The 23,421-nt window shown below is 43.6% G+C and overlaps 1 protein-coding gene across 2 annotated transcripts in view; it reads left to right on the forward strand.

The window, feature by feature from the left end:
* Window positions 1-23,421, forward strand: part of LOC138293180 (putative ferric-chelate reductase 1) — a 240,455-nt gene that overhangs the window by 26,489 nt on the left and 190,545 nt on the right. For both annotated transcript variants that reach the window (XM_069232257.1, XM_069232258.1), the window contains exon 2: window positions 17,595-17,796. In XM_069232257.1, the coding sequence (XP_069088358.1) occupies window positions 17,595-17,796 (202 nt within the window). The remainder of the gene's footprint in view (window positions 1-17,594; window positions 17,797-23,421) is intronic.

Below are 23,421 nucleotides of genomic sequence, written 5' to 3' on the forward strand. Positions count from 1 at the left end.
AAAGTTAGAACGCCTACGGGAGCCAGATATATTGCGATAATCAACACCTACATTAGATCAGTCCCTGTAAAAGTCCCCTTCCCCACAGTAGTTCATTTCACTAAAACTGTTCAACGCCTAAAAAGAGGTACCTTAAAACTGATCTCAGGTGATTGTAACTCAATACCTGGACAAGGGCAGAGGGAGATAGTCAGGATATCCAAGGTTCTCTGATTGGTTCTGGGGCAGCTGCACGAACGACAGGGAAATTAGGCACTGTAGCTGGCAAACTAGAAGACTGTCAAAGTCACCAGATCCTCGGGGTCTGTGCACGTTCCCAACACTTCCACCACAAGACAGCTCCAATAAATTAGAATTATCACAGAGACTAAGAGAGTCCAAGTGGGGAAAAGGGGATTAGGAAGGGAACAGCTGGGAAGGAGACCTGTAGGAAGCAAAAGGTTAAAACATGCAATATCAAGATTATATCATATGAATCAGTACTAGATTATAACTCTAAACATTGTTGTTCTGAAAATCATAGACAACCTATGAGTGGACTTAGAACAACTAGGCTTCAAGATTACTGGATACCTGAGGAAATCAAGGAATGGTTAAATGTAATGTTCATATTCAAAACATTATTTTTTGCATGAGGATCAAGGAAAGAAAAACATTATATACTCACTACATCCCATCTAGAACTCTAGCATTTTGTTCCCACTAAAAACTGTAGGAAAACATGAATTGCGCACATTGTATACTTTCACAAAAAGGTTGTAAATACCATAGAATGATTGTGCACCATGAATAACTTAAGTTAGACTCGAGAAATAAATCACGCACTTTGTTGGCTAGAAAACCACCTCGTAAATGCCATGAAGAGGTAGCACATTATGAACACCGTGATATTAAACACAAGAAAAGAATCACGCTTCTTGCAGATTCAACTGTCACCATGAAAATGCCAGAAAAAGTTAGCGCACAATGAATAACATGAATTACACACGAGAATGAAATCGCACGTCTCGCCGATTTGAATGCCACCATGTAAATGCCAGGAAATGGCAGCGCACCATGAATATCAAGAGTTAAAACACGAGGAAAGAATTGTGCATCATATGAATGCCTGGAAATGGTAACGCACAATGAATAACATGAATTATGCACGAGTAAGGAATCGTGCGTCTCGCCGATACAAATGTCAGCATCTAAATGCCCAATAAACATCAAGCACACTTTAACACGCACAAGAGTCAAAAGATTTTATAATGATAATTAGGCACAAGAACTCGAACTCCTTCGAAAACGGGATCGGGGGCCCAGCCCGACCTCCGTCTTACCGCCCTGATCAAGAATCACCAAGCGCAATGAAAGGGTGAGGTCTGGAAGATCCCAGTAGGCCTCCGGAACAGGAGCTCAAGAAGTTGCTGCTGCTCTGCACCGGGACCTCTGAATAATGAGCACGTGGAGCTGGGCTGGCTCCCTTTTATAGAGTTTTAGCCCAGCCCACCAACCACACCTAGGCATGCTGCAGGGAAGCTTCTAGAAGGCCCTGGAAGGGGACCACACCCTGACACAGTCTGAAAGCCTGCAGCAGTACATTATGGTGGTCATTCTGACCCTGGCGGTCTTTGACCGCCAGGGCGGAGGACCGCGGGAGCACCGCCGACAGGCCGGCGGTGCTCCAATGGGGATTCCGACCGCGGCGGTAAAGCCGCGGTCGGACCGGCACCACTGGCGGGGTCCCGCCAGTGTACCGCCGCCCCATTGAATCCTCCGCGGCGGCGCAGCTTGCTGCACCGCCGCGGGGATTCCGACCCCCCCTACCGCCATCCAGATCCCGGCGGTCGGACCGCCGGGATCCGGATGGCGGTAGGGGGGTCGCGGGGCCCCTGGGGGCCCCTGCAGTGCCCATGCCACTGGCATGGGCATTGCAGGGGCCCCCGTAAGAGGGCCCCTACATGTATTTCACTGTCTGCTGCGCAGACAGTGAAATACGCGACGGGTGCAACTGCACCCGTCGCACAGCTTCCACTCCTCCGGCTCGATTCCGAGCCGGCTTCATCGTAGAAGCCTCTTTCCCGCTGGGCTGGCGGGCGGTCTGAAGGCGACCGCCCGCCAGCCCAGCGGGAAAGTCAGAATTACCGCCGCGGTCTTTCGACCGCGGAACGGTAATCTGACGGCGGGACTTTGGCGGGCGGCCTCCGCCGCCCGCCAAGGTCAGAATGAGGGCCTATATGTGAACAGTAGTTATATGCATGCTGAACATAAGTCTACAGGATGAAACTCTGCAATGCAAAAGGTTAAACAACATTATATCAGCACAATGCATGAATTATGTTAGTTTGAAATCGTTAGGCTTTTGCATTCTGGTTGCCAGTAGAGCGCGCACTGCCCTGATGTTGACAAAGACCTGATAAAGGAGAATGGTTTAATAGTTGCTAATGGCAATACTTGTTCTGATAATCCCCCGCACCCGACCTTTAAGAGAGGCATTCTGAGATCTTACACTGAATATCTCCTGGTCGACCTGGAAATGTGGCCGCTTTTTGACAGATATGGCAGTTATCTCTCGAACAGATAGTGATTGTTAGAAATGGGGTTTCTGGTTGACTAGGGAATGCACCTCAGCCAGGCAGAACTTACCCACTCTAGTCAGGGCAAGGGAGTTACACGTCCAAGATAACCCCTGCTCACCCCCTTGGTAGCTTGGCACGAGCAGTCAGGCTTATCCCAGGGGCAATGTGTAAAGCGTTTGCACAACACACACAACACACGTGATGCAATATCCCCACCACAAAGGAAACACAACAAAAGATTATATGAAAATATACTGTATTGTACACAATGCAATTATCAGACCAAACATCAGATATCAGTACTATCCTGCTACCTTAGCAGTTGTCAGAACGTTACACTGCAAATTAGCAGTAGTCACACATAACACACAGGTTACTCAGTATTCTGCAACATCAGCAGTAGTCAGGAAACATGTTATTACACCAAAGCACTTGTCATAACAATATCATAAAAATGCCCACAGTAGGAACATTAGAAAACATATGGCAAGTTAGAACAACATATTGGCAAGTCATGTCCATAAAAGGAACATTTGCACACATATATAAAAACATCATCAATTAGGCAGGCAATATATCAATCAGCCAAAGTCTGTAGGAAGAACTTGGATTGTAAATATATTAGTTTAAGAGTACCTAGTTTGATGAAGGCACCTCCAGTGCATTTAGAAAGCTAATTGGGGCCCCCGGTGCTCCTCTGCGCAAAACAGGGGCCTCCTGTGAGCACTGGGACCGAGAGGGGCGGCACGCACTCTCTCAGTATTCCTGACGGGACCCTCCTGGGACCTGTGGTCACTGGGGGCTTCCCCGGGCCTCCACCGGACCGCATGTTGTGGGCCAAGGTCACCCAGCTGCACGCACCCCCTCCAATTTGCAACGGGCCCCTCCTGGGGCCCGTGATCTATAAGGGTTCACCCCTGGGACTGCACCGGCCCTCCTATGCGGGGGGGAGAACAACACAATGCCCCAAATTAAGGATGCGGCAACCCGGCGGCGCGATGAACCTCCGATGAGGTTTTCACCCCGACCTATCCTTGGGCTACACTGAAAGAGGAGAGCGGGGACCCAGCGAACCTCGGTCCCTCGATGCGCTCCGCCTGGAGCGAGTATTGAGCCCGCCGGAGGCTCACAACGGGCCCGGCCGTGCTCTGGAATCCTGCCTGACCGGCAGGTGACTTTGTTTTCTTCCCCTGGGCTGCGGCGGTGCAGGCCCTCAAGTCAAGGCCTTCTGGTGCCCCGGGGGTGCTCCACGGAGCAGACCTCGCCCCGGGGGCAACGATAGGAGCACACTTGCTCCGGTATTCTGCGAAGTCAGTTTTCTGGTGCCCCGGTGGCACAAGGGGCAGCGTGACTCTGGCGCTGCCTGAAACACGGCCCGGGTCGCTGCAGTGATGCTCCCACAGCACAAGAAAGTGCTTTTCAAGCGCTATTAGTTCAAATGAAGCAGCACTTTCCCTGACAGAGTGCCAAATCCGATATAGCTACAGCGCTTTTAAAAGCGCTAAATCTGGCCCATCTTGAAGCACTCCTCGAGCTCCCTAATGTTGCAGGGATCAGGGGCCACAGCACCCTGCCCCTAGGGAGCAGAAACTAAGAAACAGGCCCACAGGAGAAGGGGCCCAGCAACAGGCTAGCACATAGAGGATGCAAGCAGGGGGCAAGTCTTTTCAGTGACCAAGCAGGTCACAGGTCAGCACAGCAGCAGCAGCAGTCCATGGTGGTTCCTGGTGAGTCCTTTCAGCCTTTGGTGTCCAGTTCCAAGATGATTCCAAGAGTCTCCAAATTGGGGGGAAAATTCCCCTATCCTTATACTCAGTCCTTACAATGTTTTGCAATGGTAGGGAGAGGAGGTTTCAGCCAGTTACAAATGGTTCTGGGAGTGCCCCCTCTCTCCTTTCAGCAAAGGCTCCAAACATCAATGGGGGGTTAACAACCCTATTGTGTGAGGCCAGGGCACAGCCTTTACAAATGTAGGTGTGCCCCGCCTCTCCATTCTCTCAGCCCAGGAAGACTATTCAGTATGCAGATGCACCTCTGTGACACCTCCACCTTCCCTGTGTACAGGCTGTCTGAAAAGTATGCACAAAGCCCCAACTGTCACTCTGCCCCGCCGTGGATTGGAGTCCAGCTGCAAAACACCAGAGTCATAGGCACAGATAAATGCGCACTTTCTAGAAGTGGCATTTCTGTGATAGTAATAAAAAATACACCCACACCAGTAAGCCATACCAAACATGCCTAAGCTACCCCTCATAAATCAGACAATACCCCTTACACATAAGGCAGGGCATATCTAATGCAATCCTATGAGAAGACAGAACTCACAGCAGTGAGACACCGAGTTAGGCTGTTTGTCACTACCAGGACAGGCCACGCAACCTGGCACATGTCTGGCCTTTCTACATACATGGCACCCTTCCCATAGGGCTAGCTAGGGCGTACCTTAGGGGTGACTTACATGTAGTAAAAGGGGAGCTCTGGGCCTGGCAAGTAAATTTAGATGCCAGGTCCCTGTGGCAGAAAACTGCGCACACAGGACCTGCACTAGCAGGCCAGAGACAGGTTTTGAAAGTCTACTTCACTGTGTGGCGCAAGCAGCGCTGCAGGCCCACTAGTAGTATTTAATCTACAGGCCCTGGGTATAGAGATACCACTGTACAAGGGACTTATAGGTAAATTAAATATGCCAATTAGGTATAAGCCAATCATACCAACTTTAGATGTGAGAGCACCTGCACTTTAGCACTGGTCAGCAGTGATAAAGTGCTCAGAGTCCTAGAGCGAACAGCGAGAGGTCAGAAAAACCAGGAGGAAGGAGGCAAAAAGGCTGGGGATGACCCTGCGTAAGCGAAAAAGTCCAACAGCGATCATGAGCCTGAAGTGCTGTATTCTCTCCTGCTATATTTACTAGCTGTAATCTGTCAGCGGTAGTCCATGCAAATCCCCTACAGATAGTTAATAACAGGAGGAACGTGAAATGGGCAGAAGTCATGGATAATGCGGAAATTCAAACTAAAATATACAACCTATTTGTGGATAACCTAGTTGAAGTAACACCATTAAGAGGGTATGAGCCCGATATGGGTCTTGTGCATTGTCAGCTCATGGAACAGCTTAGGCCTCTGTTTACTAAAATTAGGAAAAGAGAGGCTTCCAACAAAGTTGCCCCAGAATGGTTCACTAAGGACCGTCAGTTGGCCAATATCGATCTTCCAGACGCTCTGAAGCAGCGAATGAAGCCAAAAATAACCATTGCTAGGAATAACTACAAGGGTATCCTAAAAAAGGCTAAACAGAAGTGGGAGATAGCCCAATGGGAAGAGCTTACCAATGCACTTAAGAGTAAGAATCAGAAGAGGTTTTGGTCACTGGTGGCATCCAGCTCTAAATTAATAGGTAACCACCTTGAAGCAGTAGCAACCAGGAGCTTGAGTTGAGCACTTCGGATCCCTGTACAGTGGGGGGGGGGGAGGGGTGGAACACGATGGAAGCATTGGGGAGGAACTAATTGAGAGCGATTGCTTGGTAGGCCTGGAGGCTTTTTCCAACCCTCCTGAGATGAAGGCTAACGTAGTGCCCATATTGCCCCCAGGCTGAAACCAGGGTCACCCTGGATGCAAATGAAGAAAGAGAAGGCCCCTGGCCCGTATGGTATTCCAGGCGATTTGTTTTCCACTCACACCAAGATGTCTGGATCCCCTACCTAAATGCACTGAGCAATGCTATAATGAAGGGCATGACCATTCCACCGACCTGGCTAGGAGCTGTTATCGTGCCCATATTCAAAAAAGGAAATAGGGACGTTCCCTCTAACTACAGACCCATAAGCCTGTTGGACAATATTCAAAAATAATTTTGCAGACAGGTTCTGGCTAAACTACAAGCATGGGCAATGGACAATCATATCCTTGAGGATGCCAAGGCAGGGGTATGGAGCAAGATCAGCACTGTTGATCAGGTCTTTAGTTTCAAGTTGTTATGCTGGAAGTATGTCACCCTAAAGAGGGACCACCTGAATGTTGCCTTTATAGATCTTAGGGCAGTCTTTGACTTGGTACCTAGGGATAACTTGTGGGAAATACTTGCAGGATATGAGGTGCTGTTTGATCTAATACGTATCTTGAGAGCACTCCACATAAACACCTATGCCAAAGTGAGATGGAACTCATGGGGACGGATTTTACAGACCCGATTCCAACTCGTTGAGGAGTAAAGCAAGGTTGCGTACTGGCCCGACTTTTCAGTCTCTACCTTAATGGGGCAGTTAAATGGCTTTCACAATGTACACATGATGCCCCTAAGCTTGCTTGAACCTCTCTTCCAATACTAATGTTCGCCGGCGATACCCTGCTCATCTCTAGATTTCCAATGGGCCTTCAGGCAGAACTGGACTCCTTTGTAGCCTTTTGTAAAGCAAGGGGTCTGGAAACTAACCCATAAAAAAAATGTATGGGGATAAACACCCACAAGACATTTAGAGGGAGAATGTTAATCAATGGCTCCAAAATTGAACAAGTCAAACACTGACTATTTAGGGGTCCGAATGCCTTAGTCCGTGTCTTTGGGCCATCAGTTGGTGAAGAGCAAAAATCTTCTTATCCAGAAGGCTTACCGAATCAGCAGGAATCAGCAGGAAACAGAAGGAAACGGGGGTTGGTGCAGTGTCCCCGGTTCTTCAGATATACAAAGCTACTGCCCTCACGGCAGCCACTTATGGGGCAGAGATTTAGGGTTTCACGGATGCCACCGTCCTTCTAACGGCTGAGAACAATTTTATTTGGAACATGCCCAAGTGAACTAAGGCCACGCCACTGGTGCCACTGAGGATCGACTTAGCACTAAACCCTATAAATTTGGTGGTGGCGTTAAAACCCTTGTTGTATTAGGTGAGGCTGTGGAAATGCAGGGAACTAACACCGCATAGGGACTCCTTGATTGACCTAAATTCTAGTGACTCATGGGTAATCAAGCCTTGGCTGAACTACATTAAGTCCCATTGTGAGAAACTGAAAATGATTGACCTTTGGAAGTCACCAACAGTGGTTGCGAAGGACGTATCCCTGACATTATAAAGAAGTTACTGGAACTATACCTTGGAACAGACATGGTTGAACAGTGGCCATGAGAACCTGGCTGGGCAATTTTCAAACATTAAATGCTCCCCATCCTAAGAAAATGTCCTGGATAAAATCCATTCCCCCCTTTGCCAAGTGCCTATGCCTACAGCTTCGGTACGGGTCCTTACCACTAAGACATTTAACGGCTAAATGGGAGAAGCAAACCTCCTCTGTCTTGTAATTTCTGTCCTCAGCTAAAGGTAACTGAAGAGCACTTTCTTTTTTTCTGCTCGCAATATTCACACCCTTGCGAGAGATGGATAATCCCGGTTTGTAAACTCTTGAGTGCCAGACACAACTGGGAGGCCCTGAGAATCCTTAAATATTACTCGAAGGCGGTGATAGCTGTTACTGTAACCAAATATCTGGAGCAAGCATGGCACATAAGACTGAGAGCCATGCTCTAATGGAAATTCTTGGACTGACAAAGCGCCCAGGCTGTCTAGCTATCAGACAGATACTTTTGAACTTATATTTGATTACTCCATTTCCAATTTAGACCTGTTTCCCATATGCCGTACATGTACTTCAAGTTACATTTGTACCTTGCACTTACACGATGCATATGTGTTTTAATTCTTTTACATGCGTAAATAATACATATTTTTATCTTTTTTTTTTTTTAAAGATCTGAATGCACTGGGAGATTGTATATACTCAATTTTATGAATGTATTTATGTATACTTTTATGGTTGATTTACCAAAATAAAGTAAATAGTACTACTACCCTACTCTGTCACCACAGAGTCTCCTGCGCATATTAGAAAACCTCAAATAAATAGATGCAAAGTTCAGAAATCCAGGACAACTTAAGGATTTGGGAGGCCCTTGGCCTAATATATTTTGGGGGTCCTTGTTCAGAACAATTTGAATTTATGATTCAATTTCAGCTCTTTCATGCCCTTTTTGGCAGGGTTATTGACAGCACATATATACAAGTGCAGAATGCAGGTTCCTAAAAGAATCCGTAAAGCAGGCTCCTTGCTAGAAGTCTTTTAAAATAAGACACCCTTATGAATTGTAAGTGGAGGTGCTGTGTGTGTGGACTGGTGTAAATGTGGTAATAAAATAACTAAGAGAGACCCGAAAAGTTTTAATATGTACGACCTCTTGTTATAAATAAAAACAAAGGGTGGCTGTGTTGGAGACAATGATCAGGTACAGCTCACAGGGAAGTGAGACCATTGGTCGACATTTTTTGTGCCATGTAAAGTCCCTGCGGATCTGAGCACTTCTTCAGGACCATGTAGCTTAATCTACCAATGATTGGGGTTATAGTCGTAGTAATTAGCAACAATAGCCAATCTCAAAAGGTCACTCTGAAAGTGTAGGGTATACCTTATAAAAGCTAATATCTGACCTGCAGTGGGAAAGAGGCATATACAGAGTGAGAGTTAAAAACAAAAAGGGGATTCAGTAGGTCATACCCCATTGTCACCTAGCAATGCATTATGCAATTGTAGAAATTCTAAGCCATAGGTGGATTCACGCTTGTCAGTGAAGTTGTATATACACCTAAGAACAAACAAACAGATAATTCAATAGGCAGGTGATACACATGTGACATATAACCAACACTTACATATAATTCTCATCATACACATAAGTGAGTGTGGATAACCACTAGTGGTACTAAAGTGGAATGCAAAATTGCAGTAAAATCCCACATAGGCGGTAGAACTTACCCGATTTCAATAAGTAAATGGCCCATTAGGTGATGGCTTGCGGAGTGAATATAGTAGAGCGAAGTAACATTTAGCAGTTGTAATTATCACTCACAGGTGTGAGGAAGAAGCACAGATATGGGTGATCACCTTCAGTGTCAGGCTAGATCATAAACCTGATGCTCGATATGCCAAGTATGCAGCCATGTTGGGGATGACATGAGTGAAATTTCACAATGACCCATTAGTAAAATACGTAGAGGTCCCCACTCTGGGTCAGCGGTCGCTGTCTGTGCTCTTTGTCTCCCGCTCCGGCCGTCCACTGGCAGAGAAAGCCAGTCAAAGTGGGACACCTGACCGGGCCCTCTTACAAAGTCAGTGGGTGCGGAGTCCTGACTAAGGGGAATCTGTGCTGCAGCAGCAGCCATATTGGAATGGTCTCTGTGGAGAAGGATAAAACAGAGGCATCAATGAAATCTAAATAGAAAGAACATCATAAAAGCAATCTCGACAACAAAAGAAGCTGAGTTCCAAAAAACAATCTTCATATTCAAAATAAACACCAATAGAGCACATTTGTCACATGTTGGTCATGTATAAAAATTATTTACACTGGTGTGTGATTATGGGGATATCTAAAAACATGAGGAGGATACAAACAACTGCAATGCGTCAGTATATCTATATTGGGAGTGTCAGGGTTGGAATTTCAGAAGTTAGTTAAAAGGGAAGATAGCGCCTCTGTACTCTAGTCAGGGGTAGGTAGTATGGGTCCTACCGGAGGAAAATGGTACTGCTAATGCGTCCCTTTATGACTAATTTACTCTCTTTGGGACTCGTTTTAGGCCAATGAATCTTTTGACCCTGATTGAAGACACCTTAGGACGAGATAGCTAATCAACATGTCAATCAATATGTCAATAATGGCATCAAGGTTCACAGTAATACGACAATTCAAATTAATCAAAGACATTTAATAGAACACGCAAACCACCATGACCTTTCAGTCATGAATAACCACACCAGTTTAGTAAGATTTTGTGAGTTTTATTCCCTATTGATTACAATTCTACTAGGAAGTTTATTAGTCTCAAAACCAAGAAACACAATAGCATAGTCACAATATGGCAACTCTGATAAGATTTTATCAAAGCAAGAATCACGAATATTAGAACATAACACTGCATCAACATAGATTCTTTTTAGCAGAGTAACATTAGCGCATTATTCAACAAAGCATAGAATCAGTCATTTGTCTATTTGCCAGTTTAATGAATCCCTGTCCTAACCTCGAATTAGCATTGGCATGTTGGGCTTCATGCAAAACAATTTAGTAACACCAATTTAGAAAACATCTAACTATGCACTCTGTCAAAAGAAGCAGTTGGTACCTAGAAAGGAAAAGCAAACAGACAATTACAATTTAATTGTTATATAGTTACCCTCTGTATTGGGTCAGCCCTCAGGTTCAGTCTTCGTCCTCAGGACATCAGTTGGTTCGTCATCAGGAATTCAGCAATCGGGGAAAAGGGGCACTTCCCTCATAAGGAGGTAAAGTATAAACGGGCAATGTAAGGCAAGAATGGTTTTAAGAACCAAACTGCAAAGTCTCTATGCATAGTGACAAAGTGTCTGGGTCATAGCAAATCACATCAGCATTTCCCTAACTCCCTCCTTGTCTCCTATTCTCTCCTGTTCTGATTTACTTCCTGGTGTCAAGGGTTTTTATCCCATTTTCGTTGTGCATTCCCTTAAAATTTGGTTGGACAAGGGGTTGCACCCCACTATCTTTATCCAATTGTCTTCAAATTAGCTCATCAAATTTTTCACCCCATAACAGTTCTCACGTATTTTATTGGTCCTTATGATTGACGTCTTCAGCGGGTGGAATGTCCGGTATGATTTCATAGTCTTGTGGTCCTTCGCACATCTTCAGTCAGTGGCTCCATTGTCTGTACCGGTTCAGGCGACCTTGTACCTGCTACTAATCTACACTGTTGCATTCAGCTAAAATGTTTCTACAAGCAAGTCGAATTTCATGAGAACAGATCTACTACAGTTAGATTCAGCTACTAGTTTGGAGGAAAAAACAAGAGTTCATGTCCTTCAGCAAGTCAGCACAATGCACGTTAGAAAAACACATTTAATATGAGAGTCAGGCAGCTAGGTCTCGACTCATGCTAACTAAAGCCTAATGATTTATTAGTAAACTCTCAACGTATGACTTAATGACTTATTATTATTAGTTCAAAATCATCTTTTAATATAACATTTTATAATTATTAATCAGTTTCATTAGTCCCCGTATATGTTGACGGCCACTCCCCGTGGGCACATTTCAAGCACACGTTTAGTAAAATACATTAATACATTTTCTATGCGCCATTATTACACATTAGTTCATAAACTTTTCATGTTAATATATAAGCTACGCTCTCTCAGTACCCAAGAGCAAAAGAGAACAGGGCTCATGGTAGAAGAGCCTATGGTGAGATGGCATATATAACTAAAAACTGTGAAGTGCAGAAGTATCTGTAAAGGACCACAGACGCTGCTTTGTTGTGGTACAGTAGTAAGCTGTTGCAGCCCATCTACTTTTCATGAGTGTGTAGACACACCAATCCAAATTAATCAAGTGCTTAAACCTATTCAATGATAGTGACCATTTTTCAGTGCTGTAATAGAACAGCCACTCACTTATATTATTGCAGATATTGGATACAACTCCACTCCATTTCTCGTATGTGAGGTCCTGAATCAGACTTTTTATGGATGTTGTGATGGGTTGAAAAACAAACACAACAGTTCTCTGCAAAGCGTTTGTACTAGACTCCCACACATCACCCTTTTTAAAAATAAATGAAAGAAACCAGTATTTAAAACAGCCTGTTTAAGAATCTTGCAAGGTCACCAGGGTAGCACTGTCTGCAGAACGGAGTGGCTCTATCAAGACACCCCCTCAAAGACTGAGCACTGGTCCAGCACCCACTTTGCCCATGCATTAAAATGGCTCTGTCAGGAATGCGTGTAGGTATCTCACTATTACAGACAGGACGTAACGTCAAGGGGGATGTTTGTTGTGAAACACCCCTTAGTAATCTCCTAATTGGGTCTTGGCTTGACAATGGCAGTTTGATGACCCAAGAAAATATTTGCCTGTTGAATCATGCAGCAAGCACACAAAAATAACATTAATTCACTATAAAAAGAGTATTTCTTTAACATGCACAAGCATTTTATCTTGCTACTTCAGATATCACTGCATTGAGAGGCATTTATTAAAGTGATAATTTTAAAACATGAATTCAGAAATATCCCTCTGCTATTATGACATTGCCACTTGTGAAATCGGAGTCAAGTTAGTTGTCCGGTTTAACCAGTATTTGGCCTAAATTCTTATCATAAAAGGGGCAACATTATAATTGTCTAAATCAAACAGAAGGTGTTTGTACAGCACACTTCCTGACCTCACGAAATTGAAAGTTCTGTCTTAAGTGATAATGAAGTAAAAGGTGAAATCAATTATTTGCCTATGAGCACAAACATTGTTCAGAGCATTCAGGACTGATCCCAGATTTTATACTTTCTCATTGTGCAACTTAGCTACTAGATGGTTAGCCCTTTCTCTCACTGGATTCACATCAAAGGTTTTACAGTGTTGTTAATTCTTGGCACATGAGATTAGAACATGAGGGCAGACAGATGTCACCCAAACTCGGTTTGGGCTTTAGGGTCCAGGAGAACCGTGAGATGAGCCAGGGCCAGTCATCTGGCTTTAGCTTTAGGTGGCTTATCCACTTCCTGTACTGGACCTGAGATGGCAGAATGACCTACAAATATGTGTATGATGTGCAGGCAAGACAGAAGGCAAAAATCTGTCATCACTCCACATCATTATGCCAGCTGCAGGATTTTTAGTGGGTCGGGTCCTGCTAGGTCTCAAGTGTAGCAGTAAATAAAAACTGTCTTTGAAATGGGTCACTATTGATCCTATATTCATATCTTTTAAAGGTGAAAACAATTCTTGAATTCCCAATAAAGACTATAGTAAGCCTTGTGCTAATCCATAACATCAATGCATTCAGTTTTTACATTTCATCATGCATTTCCTAAGAGTGTTTGTTTTTTCCCATTTACTTTATTTTTGTAGCTTTTCATGGAACATATATTCCTTTTACATAAACGGAATCCGCTCTAGTCGTCTGGGTGCATTCTGATTGTGGGTAGGAGTTCGTGATGGGGCACAAGTGGGAGCTGAAGTGAAATTAAGAGCCTGAAAGTAGTGTGAATTTCTCACAGTGTCTATCAGTGTTGCATATATGTGTTTAGACTTCATGAACAAGCAGCTTTTTGATTCCCCGCAGAGTGCACAGAATAATGGTCACATATGTGTTGATTGTAATTGTGAGTTTATGGCAAAGTGTGTGAACTACACAACTAAAATATTTATTGCACCATAGGAAAATAAAACATACTGCTTAAAAGTTGATGAGCATGTGTGTGTGGTAGGATGGTGAAGTGAGGAGATCAATGGAGGTATGTGCAGACGATGAGTGAGAAGACGGTGTACAGAGGAAAATGATGATTTTGTGAGACATGCAGATTATTTTGTAAAAATGTGGGAAGACAAAAGGAGTAAGGGCCATATGTAGCAAGCAGTTTTGCCCATTCTGGGTCAATGGGAAAATTTGTTCGTACAAACGGCCGTAAGTGTATAACAGACTGAGAGATAACAGAAGGAAGTGAAGGGAAACAGAAGTGACTGTGACACACTATGAAGAAAACCTCATGTCCCACAGCTCTTAGCAATTTTTAATTTAGTCTCAAAATTCCATAATTGAAACATGTTCATTTCTTATTATTTAAAAATAAATTATTGTTGCTTCTCATTTATTTGATCCCGATAAAAGCATTCGTAAAGTAAATAGGTCTGGTTAGTTTTTTGGGGATTTCTGTTGGTATTATATGTCTGAATGCAATAATATACAACTCTGAAAGAGGCAGCCAAGTACTGGCCAGGTGACATGCTTTATGAAACACATGCTTTTAGTGGTTTTAGTTTTCCATACCCCAAAGTGTGTAGGTCATGCCTCTAGGAAAGGATTCCTAGTTACACTTAATTGCCAATGTCCCTTTAAAGAACTCCCCAATTTGTTCATCCAACATAAAGCACTAGCCATCTGGGAGGATGGCTACAGTGATCTTATGAATGGAATATGTTGTATCTGTACACCCCTCTCAGGCCTCATAAGTGTACTTGGACACGCATAGCACAAAATGCATGTTGTATGTGAGGGTAAATTTTGTGCTAATAAAATAGTGCTAAATGCAGGGCTATTTTCCTCAAGTAATTCTATGTAATCTCATGTAATGTCACCGTAATTTTGTGTAATTACGAGAAGCAAATTACGTAAGTGACACCCACCACTATTGTGTAGATAAATGTCTATTGATGCCTTGGGATGCATTTGTCTCTGGGTTCAATCCATGATTACCTTTCTTCTTTGGGGAGCTGCAGGAATGCTTGCCACATTTCTCAGAGAAAAACGTCAACTTTACTGGGTTATGCAGAAGACATGTAAGGACCAGGAGACAGTACTTAAATAGCAGTCTATGTAAATCACATTTTGAGTTGGGTTTGCATTAAAAAGGTGATGCAAACCTGTCTTATTGCATTTTGGACTTACTTTCCATGGCAAAACATTTTTCGCTCTAAGAAGTCGCCAGAAAGCAATGCAATTCAATGGTTTGCTCAGATTTACTTTGCATAAAAGGGTGTTCCATAGGTGGTACATGAGCATTGCCTTGTAACCATCGATTGCTTTTGACACAAAGCCCTATCTACTAACAATAGAAGACAGGGCTTTTGGACAAACAAAAGGAGAAATTATTTTGTTTCTGCTACCTGTTCCCACTTCGCACTGTGCAGAATACATCTACATTTTGAAAAGTTTTAAAGTCAGACTAAACATAGTGTTTTGTACTAGAAGGGTACTCTTTCGGTACAAAAGGTATGCCAGACAAGATGCAGACACCTTTGCAGTACAGTGCAAAGTGTTTGCGTGATGCCAGGGGGCCTGATTGTGCGCCAAGCCAGATTAACATGTCTCACTACACCAGCAGAACACCGTAAATACAGTTCTTGTCACCATCATATGTACACTACAGCCCAAAGACATATAGGCCCACATTATCACATTGGCAGTATAAACCTCCTACTGCCGCAGTGACGGCCGCCAAAGGACCGTCATCACGGCTACAATCGGTTCACCAGATTATGACCACAGACGGACTTCCACCACAAGAAGGGCGGAAATCTGGCCATGGCCATACTGGCGACCATACTGGCGGATGGTGGTAAGGTGGCGCTGCTACAACCAGCACTGCCACACCATGACCCATGATACGGCCAGGCGGTGTTCCGCTGGCGGGCACTGCTGGCGGTAGCACACGCCTGTCCCGTTCCCTGATGGAAGACCACCTGGATGCAGGTAAGTTGGGCTTCCGACATAGAAGGGGGTGGGGGGTGTTGTGTGTTTGGGGTTGTGTGCATGAGTGTGTGCGTGAATGTGTGTGTGTGTGTAGTGGTGTTTGCTTGGGTCTGAATGTGTGTAAGAATGGAAATGTGAATGCGTGTCTGCATGTCAGTGTGAATGTGTGTACAGATGTGTGCGGGCATGAATTGATGTATGTGTGAATGAATGCGTTTATGCCAGTGTGAGTGAGTGGGTGTATGCGTGGTGCGTGTATTGGGGGCTGGGGAATTGGAGGAGGGGAGTGTGGATGGAGGGGTGGGGGGCATCTGGGGAGTGTTTGGGGGTGGGTGAGCCTCCTACCAGTGACAGGGAAGGAATTCCCTGTCACTGGTAGAGCATACCACCATGGTTTTCATGGCGTTAGCAAACCATGGCAGTAGGCTGACTCAAAACGCCGCCAGCAATATTATAGCGGCTGCTGGGCTGGATATTGTTATCTTCGGCCCGGCGGCTGCTACCGCCATGGCATATGAATGGTAAATTGACGGATTGGCTGTAGCCAACCCGCCAATGTCATAATGTGGTGGTATGTACTGCCAGCCTGTTGGCGGTACTACCGCCACCTTACCACCTACTGCTAGGGTCATAATGACCGCCATAGTTGTCAGTTTGTTCCCTTAGTGCTTCATCATTGCAAGCAATACTAGCAAATGAAATCCTATTATTAACAGTCCTATCTTTTAAGAAAAAGTTAGATTAAACCTACTACATCTATGAACTCTTAGAACTGTATCATAGCTACAAAATTAGTAGAGGAGCTCAAAACCAACTACTTAAAGCTGAGCAGTGAATAATTGTACAACCCAGCAAAACACAAAAAATTGCAATGCCCTTCAGCAGACCTATCAACACACACAATCTTAATATCTTATCATAAATTTGTGATACCATTTCTATATTCTCTGTTAAAAGGGAGAAGAAAATAGGGGTCACTGCTTTCTTGTTGTGTCGATCATCACAATGTACAAGGGTTTTATGGCCCAGTTATTTTCAAGCTTTCCTTTGCTAGACGTTTGGGCTCCTTGTGTCTTTACAGACCTCTAGGTATTCTGCAGCATTCTCTTCTACTTACCAGTTTTTACGTAGCCTGTCCTACATGTTTGCTTGTTCTTCTAAGCATAGTCTGCTGCTGGGCCTAGGCCACTGAAAGGTCTGTCTATCCTAAACCTGGTTTTCTGATCTTAGGTATGGGCTAATGCTAACCCGCACTTCTGGGTTTCTCTGCCCTACAATGCTGTGAAAAGGAACTGGACTAGTGAGGGCAACGTAGTACATAATATCTCACTGAGGATCCATGCTGACTAGCCTTACTTTTCCAAATACCTGAAAACTAATACTCCTAACCATGACCATTACCACACTCCAGTAGTCCCAGCTCGCCCTATCCGTTTTAGTTGACTACACCTCGTTGCTTGCTGGGAAATGTCAAACTCGCCCACCCACCCCCAACATTATTGATCTAAGTACATCCCTGGTCACAGAAGTGGGAAATGTCACCAATTACTTTGAGGAAATGTACTTGGACAGTGAGCCTGCTTGCCTATGAAAACCTCTCTCCGTGCTAGAAACTTGTTTTGTCATCGGAACATGAACCAATCGGGAAACAAATAGAAAGTTGATAATTCATACCATTTGACAGGCACCTCTTGTGCAGAATGACAACAAAGAAGGGAAACTCGAGCAACAATTTTAATGTGCATTTTTTTTTTTTGTAGATGAAAATGCGTGCATTTCAAGCAGTGATGGCCCTGTGCTGGCTGCATTTTACAAGAGTATCCTCCTATCCAAACGGAGAAGTCAGTATTTCCTGTGGTTCCATGTTACCTAACCACGGAGAAAACGCTCCACAGACAGATGCAGCTCCCTACAGGATTTTGGTATCGAAAAGTACATTTATTCCTGAAGAGCAAATCACAGGTATTTACTTCAAAGTTTTTATTTTTCCTCCGCATCACGGTTGTGTGAAATGCAGATGTTTTGTTTCGTAACTGAATTCAAGCTGGAGGAAAATTAGTCAGACAGGAGTTGAAATTTATTTTCCATTACCAGGTTGTGAATTTGGTTGCAAATCATTTGCGAACCTTCGATCTTGACAAAAACAATTACAACTTAATTATAAACTACGCATTTCATGTACACTAGGTGAACGTTTTTGCATTTGTCTTGTATGTACGGGGCAGTAATGTAACTATTAGGCGGAATGTAAAATCGTATTCCTTATGTGATGGAAAGTTTCAGGTTTAAGGTGAAAATTATGCACTTCTCTCAATTTATTCTAACCAGGGCAGTTAATGTAAAGTTAATCCACTGCATTCAGGGTACCTTTTTCAAAAAAAAAAAAAAAATTCCCACTGGCAAAAAGGCCTTTAAAGCCGTAGCAACCCCTGCTGAATGGACCCCAAGATGAGAAGTATTCATGCCCACTTCCGCTCTGACCTAATGGAGCTTTCTGGCAACAGTAGGAGAAGGCGCTGACCAAAAGGTTTTCTTGATCAAAATCAGAGGTTGATGATCTTCTGCTTGCCTTAACTCCTATGAATTATGTCCATAACCCTTAATGCATCTAACTAGACTGAGGCCCTCATTACCCGGTCCCGGAGGTGAAGGCCGCCGTATCATGAGCATGGTGGAGTGGCCGACGTGAAACAGCCACACCACCGCCAGTCCAGCCAGCACAGGCAGACCATTGGCCTTCTCCAGGCCGGTGGCAGGCATCACACTGCAGGCCGTATTATGAGCGTGCAAACTACCAGGGTTTTCGCAGTGATCGCCCGCCATGAAAACCCCGGCAGGAACGCACCTGGCAAAAGGAATACCCATAGAGACACATACACACACCACACACATGCATGTTTGGCAAACACCCACTCCCCCTTACGGTCATCCCACCTACCTGTCTGGGCCACACAGCAGCCCATGTCAAGGAAGTTGTCTGAGAGGGGCAGATGTCTGCAGTGAGGACCGCAGCTTACCTGACTGTCACCGCCAGCAATTGTCGTCGTGGGCTTCAGTCCCCCATTGGCAGCAATGTTTTTTATTAGATGGTGCACAGCAGTGCAAACTGCCAATGGTTCACTGATGTGCAGGGACCACTGTGCACAAACGTGGCTCATAATACGGCAGGCGGAGTTGTGACGTCGTGGCGATACTGGTGGTGGGACCTCCTCACTCCCGTCCGCGGTCAGCCTGACTGTGTTGAATTTCGGGCTGCATTATGGCGGTTTCCACTTAGTGACTCATAACACGGCGGTTACTGTACCGCCACCACTGGCGGTCAGGTGGTGGGTTGCCGCATGGCAGTCTTGGCCAAAAGCTGTCAAACTCGTAATGTGGGCCTAAGTTTGTGTGGGTTCAGAAAAAATGAGTATGAAATAGACTGCTTATTGGATTTGGGTCTTCTGTTGATTGTAAATGTTAGCCTGTCTGGTGTAAGCATCTTGGCAAACAGATCCAGTGCCTGAACATATGGAACACATCTGCAGGATACCAGGCATAGCAACATGGCCAACTTACCCAAGAGTTCTTTCCCAGAAAAGTAATCATTTTTTACCCAAGATTGGACAGGTTAAGCACCAAATCAATGTTTCAAACTTTACAAAGACATATACCCACTGAAATAGGTGAGGGAAGGATGTTTATAAACCTGCACACTAATCCAGCATCCATCAGTTTTGTCAACAAATTAGAAACATCACCATTTCTGATCCCATGAGATTCAGACACTTCCATGTCCATACACCATTGTCTCCAAGCAGATTGGTACAGTTTGATTGTACTGTCCTCCCAAACCCTCTTGATAGGAGACTTAGCTTGACTCAAAAGTTCTGGGATAGCCAGCAACTCTGGCAATCCTCCACACCATCAAACAAAGCACCAACTGGTATGACTCCCCCAACAATCAACAAGAATGATCTGAGACAGATGGGGAAGAATTGGAGCATCCCAGGAAAGGTCAGTTATAACTGGAAACCAAACTTTAGTGCTTCAGAGAGGCAATATTAGGATAACATTACCTCTTGCCTCCTTACCATGGCCACTACCTTGAGGATCATCATGAAGGGGGAAAAGTGTAATTGCAATTCGTCCTCCATTCATGTAGGAAGGCGTATATGGCTGACGATCCATATCCAAGTGTCAGCTGAAGTATTTGGATAGCTGGAGAGATAATCATGATGCATAGAGGCCCACCTTTTTAGATTCCCATCTGTTCTTTAACACCTTTAAAATCCGTGTATCCAGCATCCAGTTGCAGGGATCACAAATGTACCTGGAATTCCAATCTGCCACAAACTCTGATTTGTCCATGGTCAACAAGAACCAGAGACTCTGAAAGGCGATCTATGGCATTCACCAGATGAGATTTTAACCAGCCTGGGAAATGGATCAGAGATAAACAGTCTGATCCCAGACCAGTATATAAATACGCCCACTGCACTGTTTTGCTGGTCAACTAAGGGTTTCCTCAAACCCTGCCTCCTGACTTATTCTCCCTTTTCTACTGGAATGCCTTCTTATAAATATGGTACCAACTTAAAACCCATAAGCCGAGGAACAACCTGATTTGCCCACATACAACTTTACGTGCCTAGACACAGTTTAATCTGCACAGACAACAGCCTGATATGCCTCCTCTGCCTCTTTCTCTGCTGATCATGACATGACAATGTGCCTGGTGGATTTCAGTGTGCCTCCTAAAGGCAGCCCTCTGGAGGGTAGATCGTGGTCCCATTGACCTGCCTCACCCCCCCCCCCACCTCCAGACACCACTCTGCTGGTGGGTGCAGTCTCTCACTGAACCCACCTGGGAGGGGTTTTCTGTCTCCTCTTGAAAGTGCATGCAGGTTGCCACCTGCACTGTGAAACATGGAGCAGATTTTAAAGAGCTGCTCTGTATTTCACCTGATGGTGCTGCCCAGGGGGCAGCACAATCTTTGTAATATAGTGCACTGTCCTTGTTTGCAGCCAGTGCACTTTTGAAAGGTGTGCCATGGTGGAATACAAGAAAAGTGTACTGTATTCATAAAACATCCCCAGATGAGCTATTGCACAGGGACTGAAATCAATGACCTGCAGATTACACAGATAACTCAGGAATCTGTATATTGAGCATAACCAGTATTTCTCTTGTCTTTTATCCTGCAAAAACCAGTGCCTATATATGCTGTCCCATGTATTGTCAGTCCTTAATATGTACTCAGGGTCTCTGTCCCTCTTTCATTGAAGGGTTAATTTTATTTGTAGACTCTCCTTTCAGCTCATTCCCTCATGTTTTAACTTTGTATCAGTTGCTGTTATCATTCTTATGACTTACTCTATTAAGTTATGTCGACCTATTTAGCTTTAGTCACGTAGTTTAGTATTCCCTATCTTCTTTCAACCTTACCACAAATGTGTGATGCTCCCTTCTCTACTTCTTCATTTCGTGCTTAGCCCTCTTTTATCACCATTTTCTTCCTTTTCTGCATAAATTCCACTTTTGTTTCTCCCGTCTTGTGTACATGGGTAAAGGTGTACTGGCAAGTTCCATGGAATGGACTTCACATAGCAGCTGATTTCAATCTCGTGAATATTTTTGTACAGAAAGCATGACCACAGCAGCACCTTTTTTTCCCAGGCATATCTAAATTTTACTTTTAGTAATGCTTTAATAAGGAGAATATAAAAAGAAAAACATTACATGAGAATAAAAACATTAAAATTACGCAAGTATTGTGCATATCAGGTGAAATATGACATTAACTTGAAAGTTGCACAAAGAAAGAAACTTGTTGTTACAAATATGTGAATTTTAAATCTAAATGCTTGAATTAAGAAATATAATTGTGAGGAAACCAATAGCATTTGATGTGTAATATTGTTAAGAATACAAAGAAAAGAGAATACAGGGGAAAAGAAGAAGAGGGGAAAAAGTAAGAAGAAATATTTAACAAAGTCGTGAACTGGTGCAGCAATTAACAACAATATTCTAATTACTACAGCAACATTATATGCTGTATAAACCTCAAATGGGATCAAAATTGATAGCACTAGATGAGGAATGAAATGCGTGTCTAGATAAATAGTAAGTGAGCGGCAACCATAACAGATCTCTATTAACAATTGAAGGACGAGAGGTGGCATGTGCTCTATCCATTCTGTGATGATGAGAGAGTAGATTCCACCAGTCAATAAAGATCATTTTTGTGGTGTCTTTCCAATTTGATGTGATAATGTGTAAGGCAATTTCAATTAGCAAATCAATAAATTTCACAACCGTACTTTCAGATTGCCCCAAGGGGGAGGAGCCTCATAAGAAAACGTGTAATATATTGAATAGTATATCAGTATAAAGGGCAATCAAAAACCATATGTAGAAGATCACTGTTATCATGAGAACAGAACCAACACTTAGCATCCTTGGAAATGTTAAATGTATGTAAACACTCAGGGGTGAGATACAATCTATTGTAAAAAATAAAACAAATGTTTGAATTGTGCTGCCTGAGGGGGGGAGTGGTGTGTATCTTGGCCTATACTGATTTCCAAGTTTGAACAGAAAGTTCTTGGTGAAGATCCGTTTCCCATCGTAATTCTTTATTGGAGTGTATTCTTTGTGTAGAGGAAGAATTCAAAATTTTGTAAAGGAAAGATGCCCTTATTTGTGAGGAAAAAGCGGGAATGGAAGAGGAAAGTTCTGTGTAGGATACAGGATGTGAGGAGTGTGAGAGAAACTGAAGAAGAATAGTCTGAAGGTGATGTTATTGGGCAGCGTAATATGGAGATATGTCATATTTTTGTTGAATATCATTAAATTCTAGGGATGAGTCATTAGTATGTGTAGTGTGTGTTAATAATATCACTTTTTTACTTTGCCATCTAATGGCTTCAGGAAGGCCTTAGATCGTTCCATGAAAATGAGACAAGTGTTTAAAGTCCATTTTAAAACTTGTTGGCATGGTCCTATGTTAAAGTTAAGGCTATGCAGCCCTGATTTAATCATGTTAAATGCTTTGGCCGGTAGTTCAGCAGCACAGATTCACCTAAAGTAAAAAAGTGGTATTATTAACCAATACACCAGGGCTACATGAGATGGAAGGCGAATTGGTATATTTTTTTTTTGTTAACACGACTAGGATGTTTCTGAGTACAATTAAATAGGGGTGCTTCCTATTTTAATATTCTGTCCTGATGATGACCCGTCTGAATTAATTTCTTTGATTCGGGTCGAAACGTCAACATTGTATTAGAAATTGTGGATTGACTTTGAAAAATTCATCAGACTCACAGTACCTATGGTTACAGGTGCTTATTTGAGACCTGATACTTTTAACCACAGTTTGGTTTCAGTTTTCATGTAAATAGCACTACAACACTTATACTAACTCATAATTCACTCACACTGCGCCGTTATACAGGAGCACATCAATTACTTCACTTTAAATTGTTGAATTTAAGTTTCCAATAAATGTGATATATTACTCACAAACCTCATCAGTACAGAAAGTTCTTTATGGTAACAACCACTGTTGTGGAGGTTAATTCATATTCTTTCCCCAGAGGGAC

Source organism: Pleurodeles waltl, chromosome 4_2 (genome assembly GCF_031143425.1).
Source record: "Pleurodeles waltl isolate 20211129_DDA chromosome 4_2, aPleWal1.hap1.20221129, whole genome shotgun sequence".
Lineage (NCBI taxonomy): Eukaryota > Metazoa > Chordata > Amphibia > Caudata > Salamandridae > Pleurodeles > Pleurodeles waltl.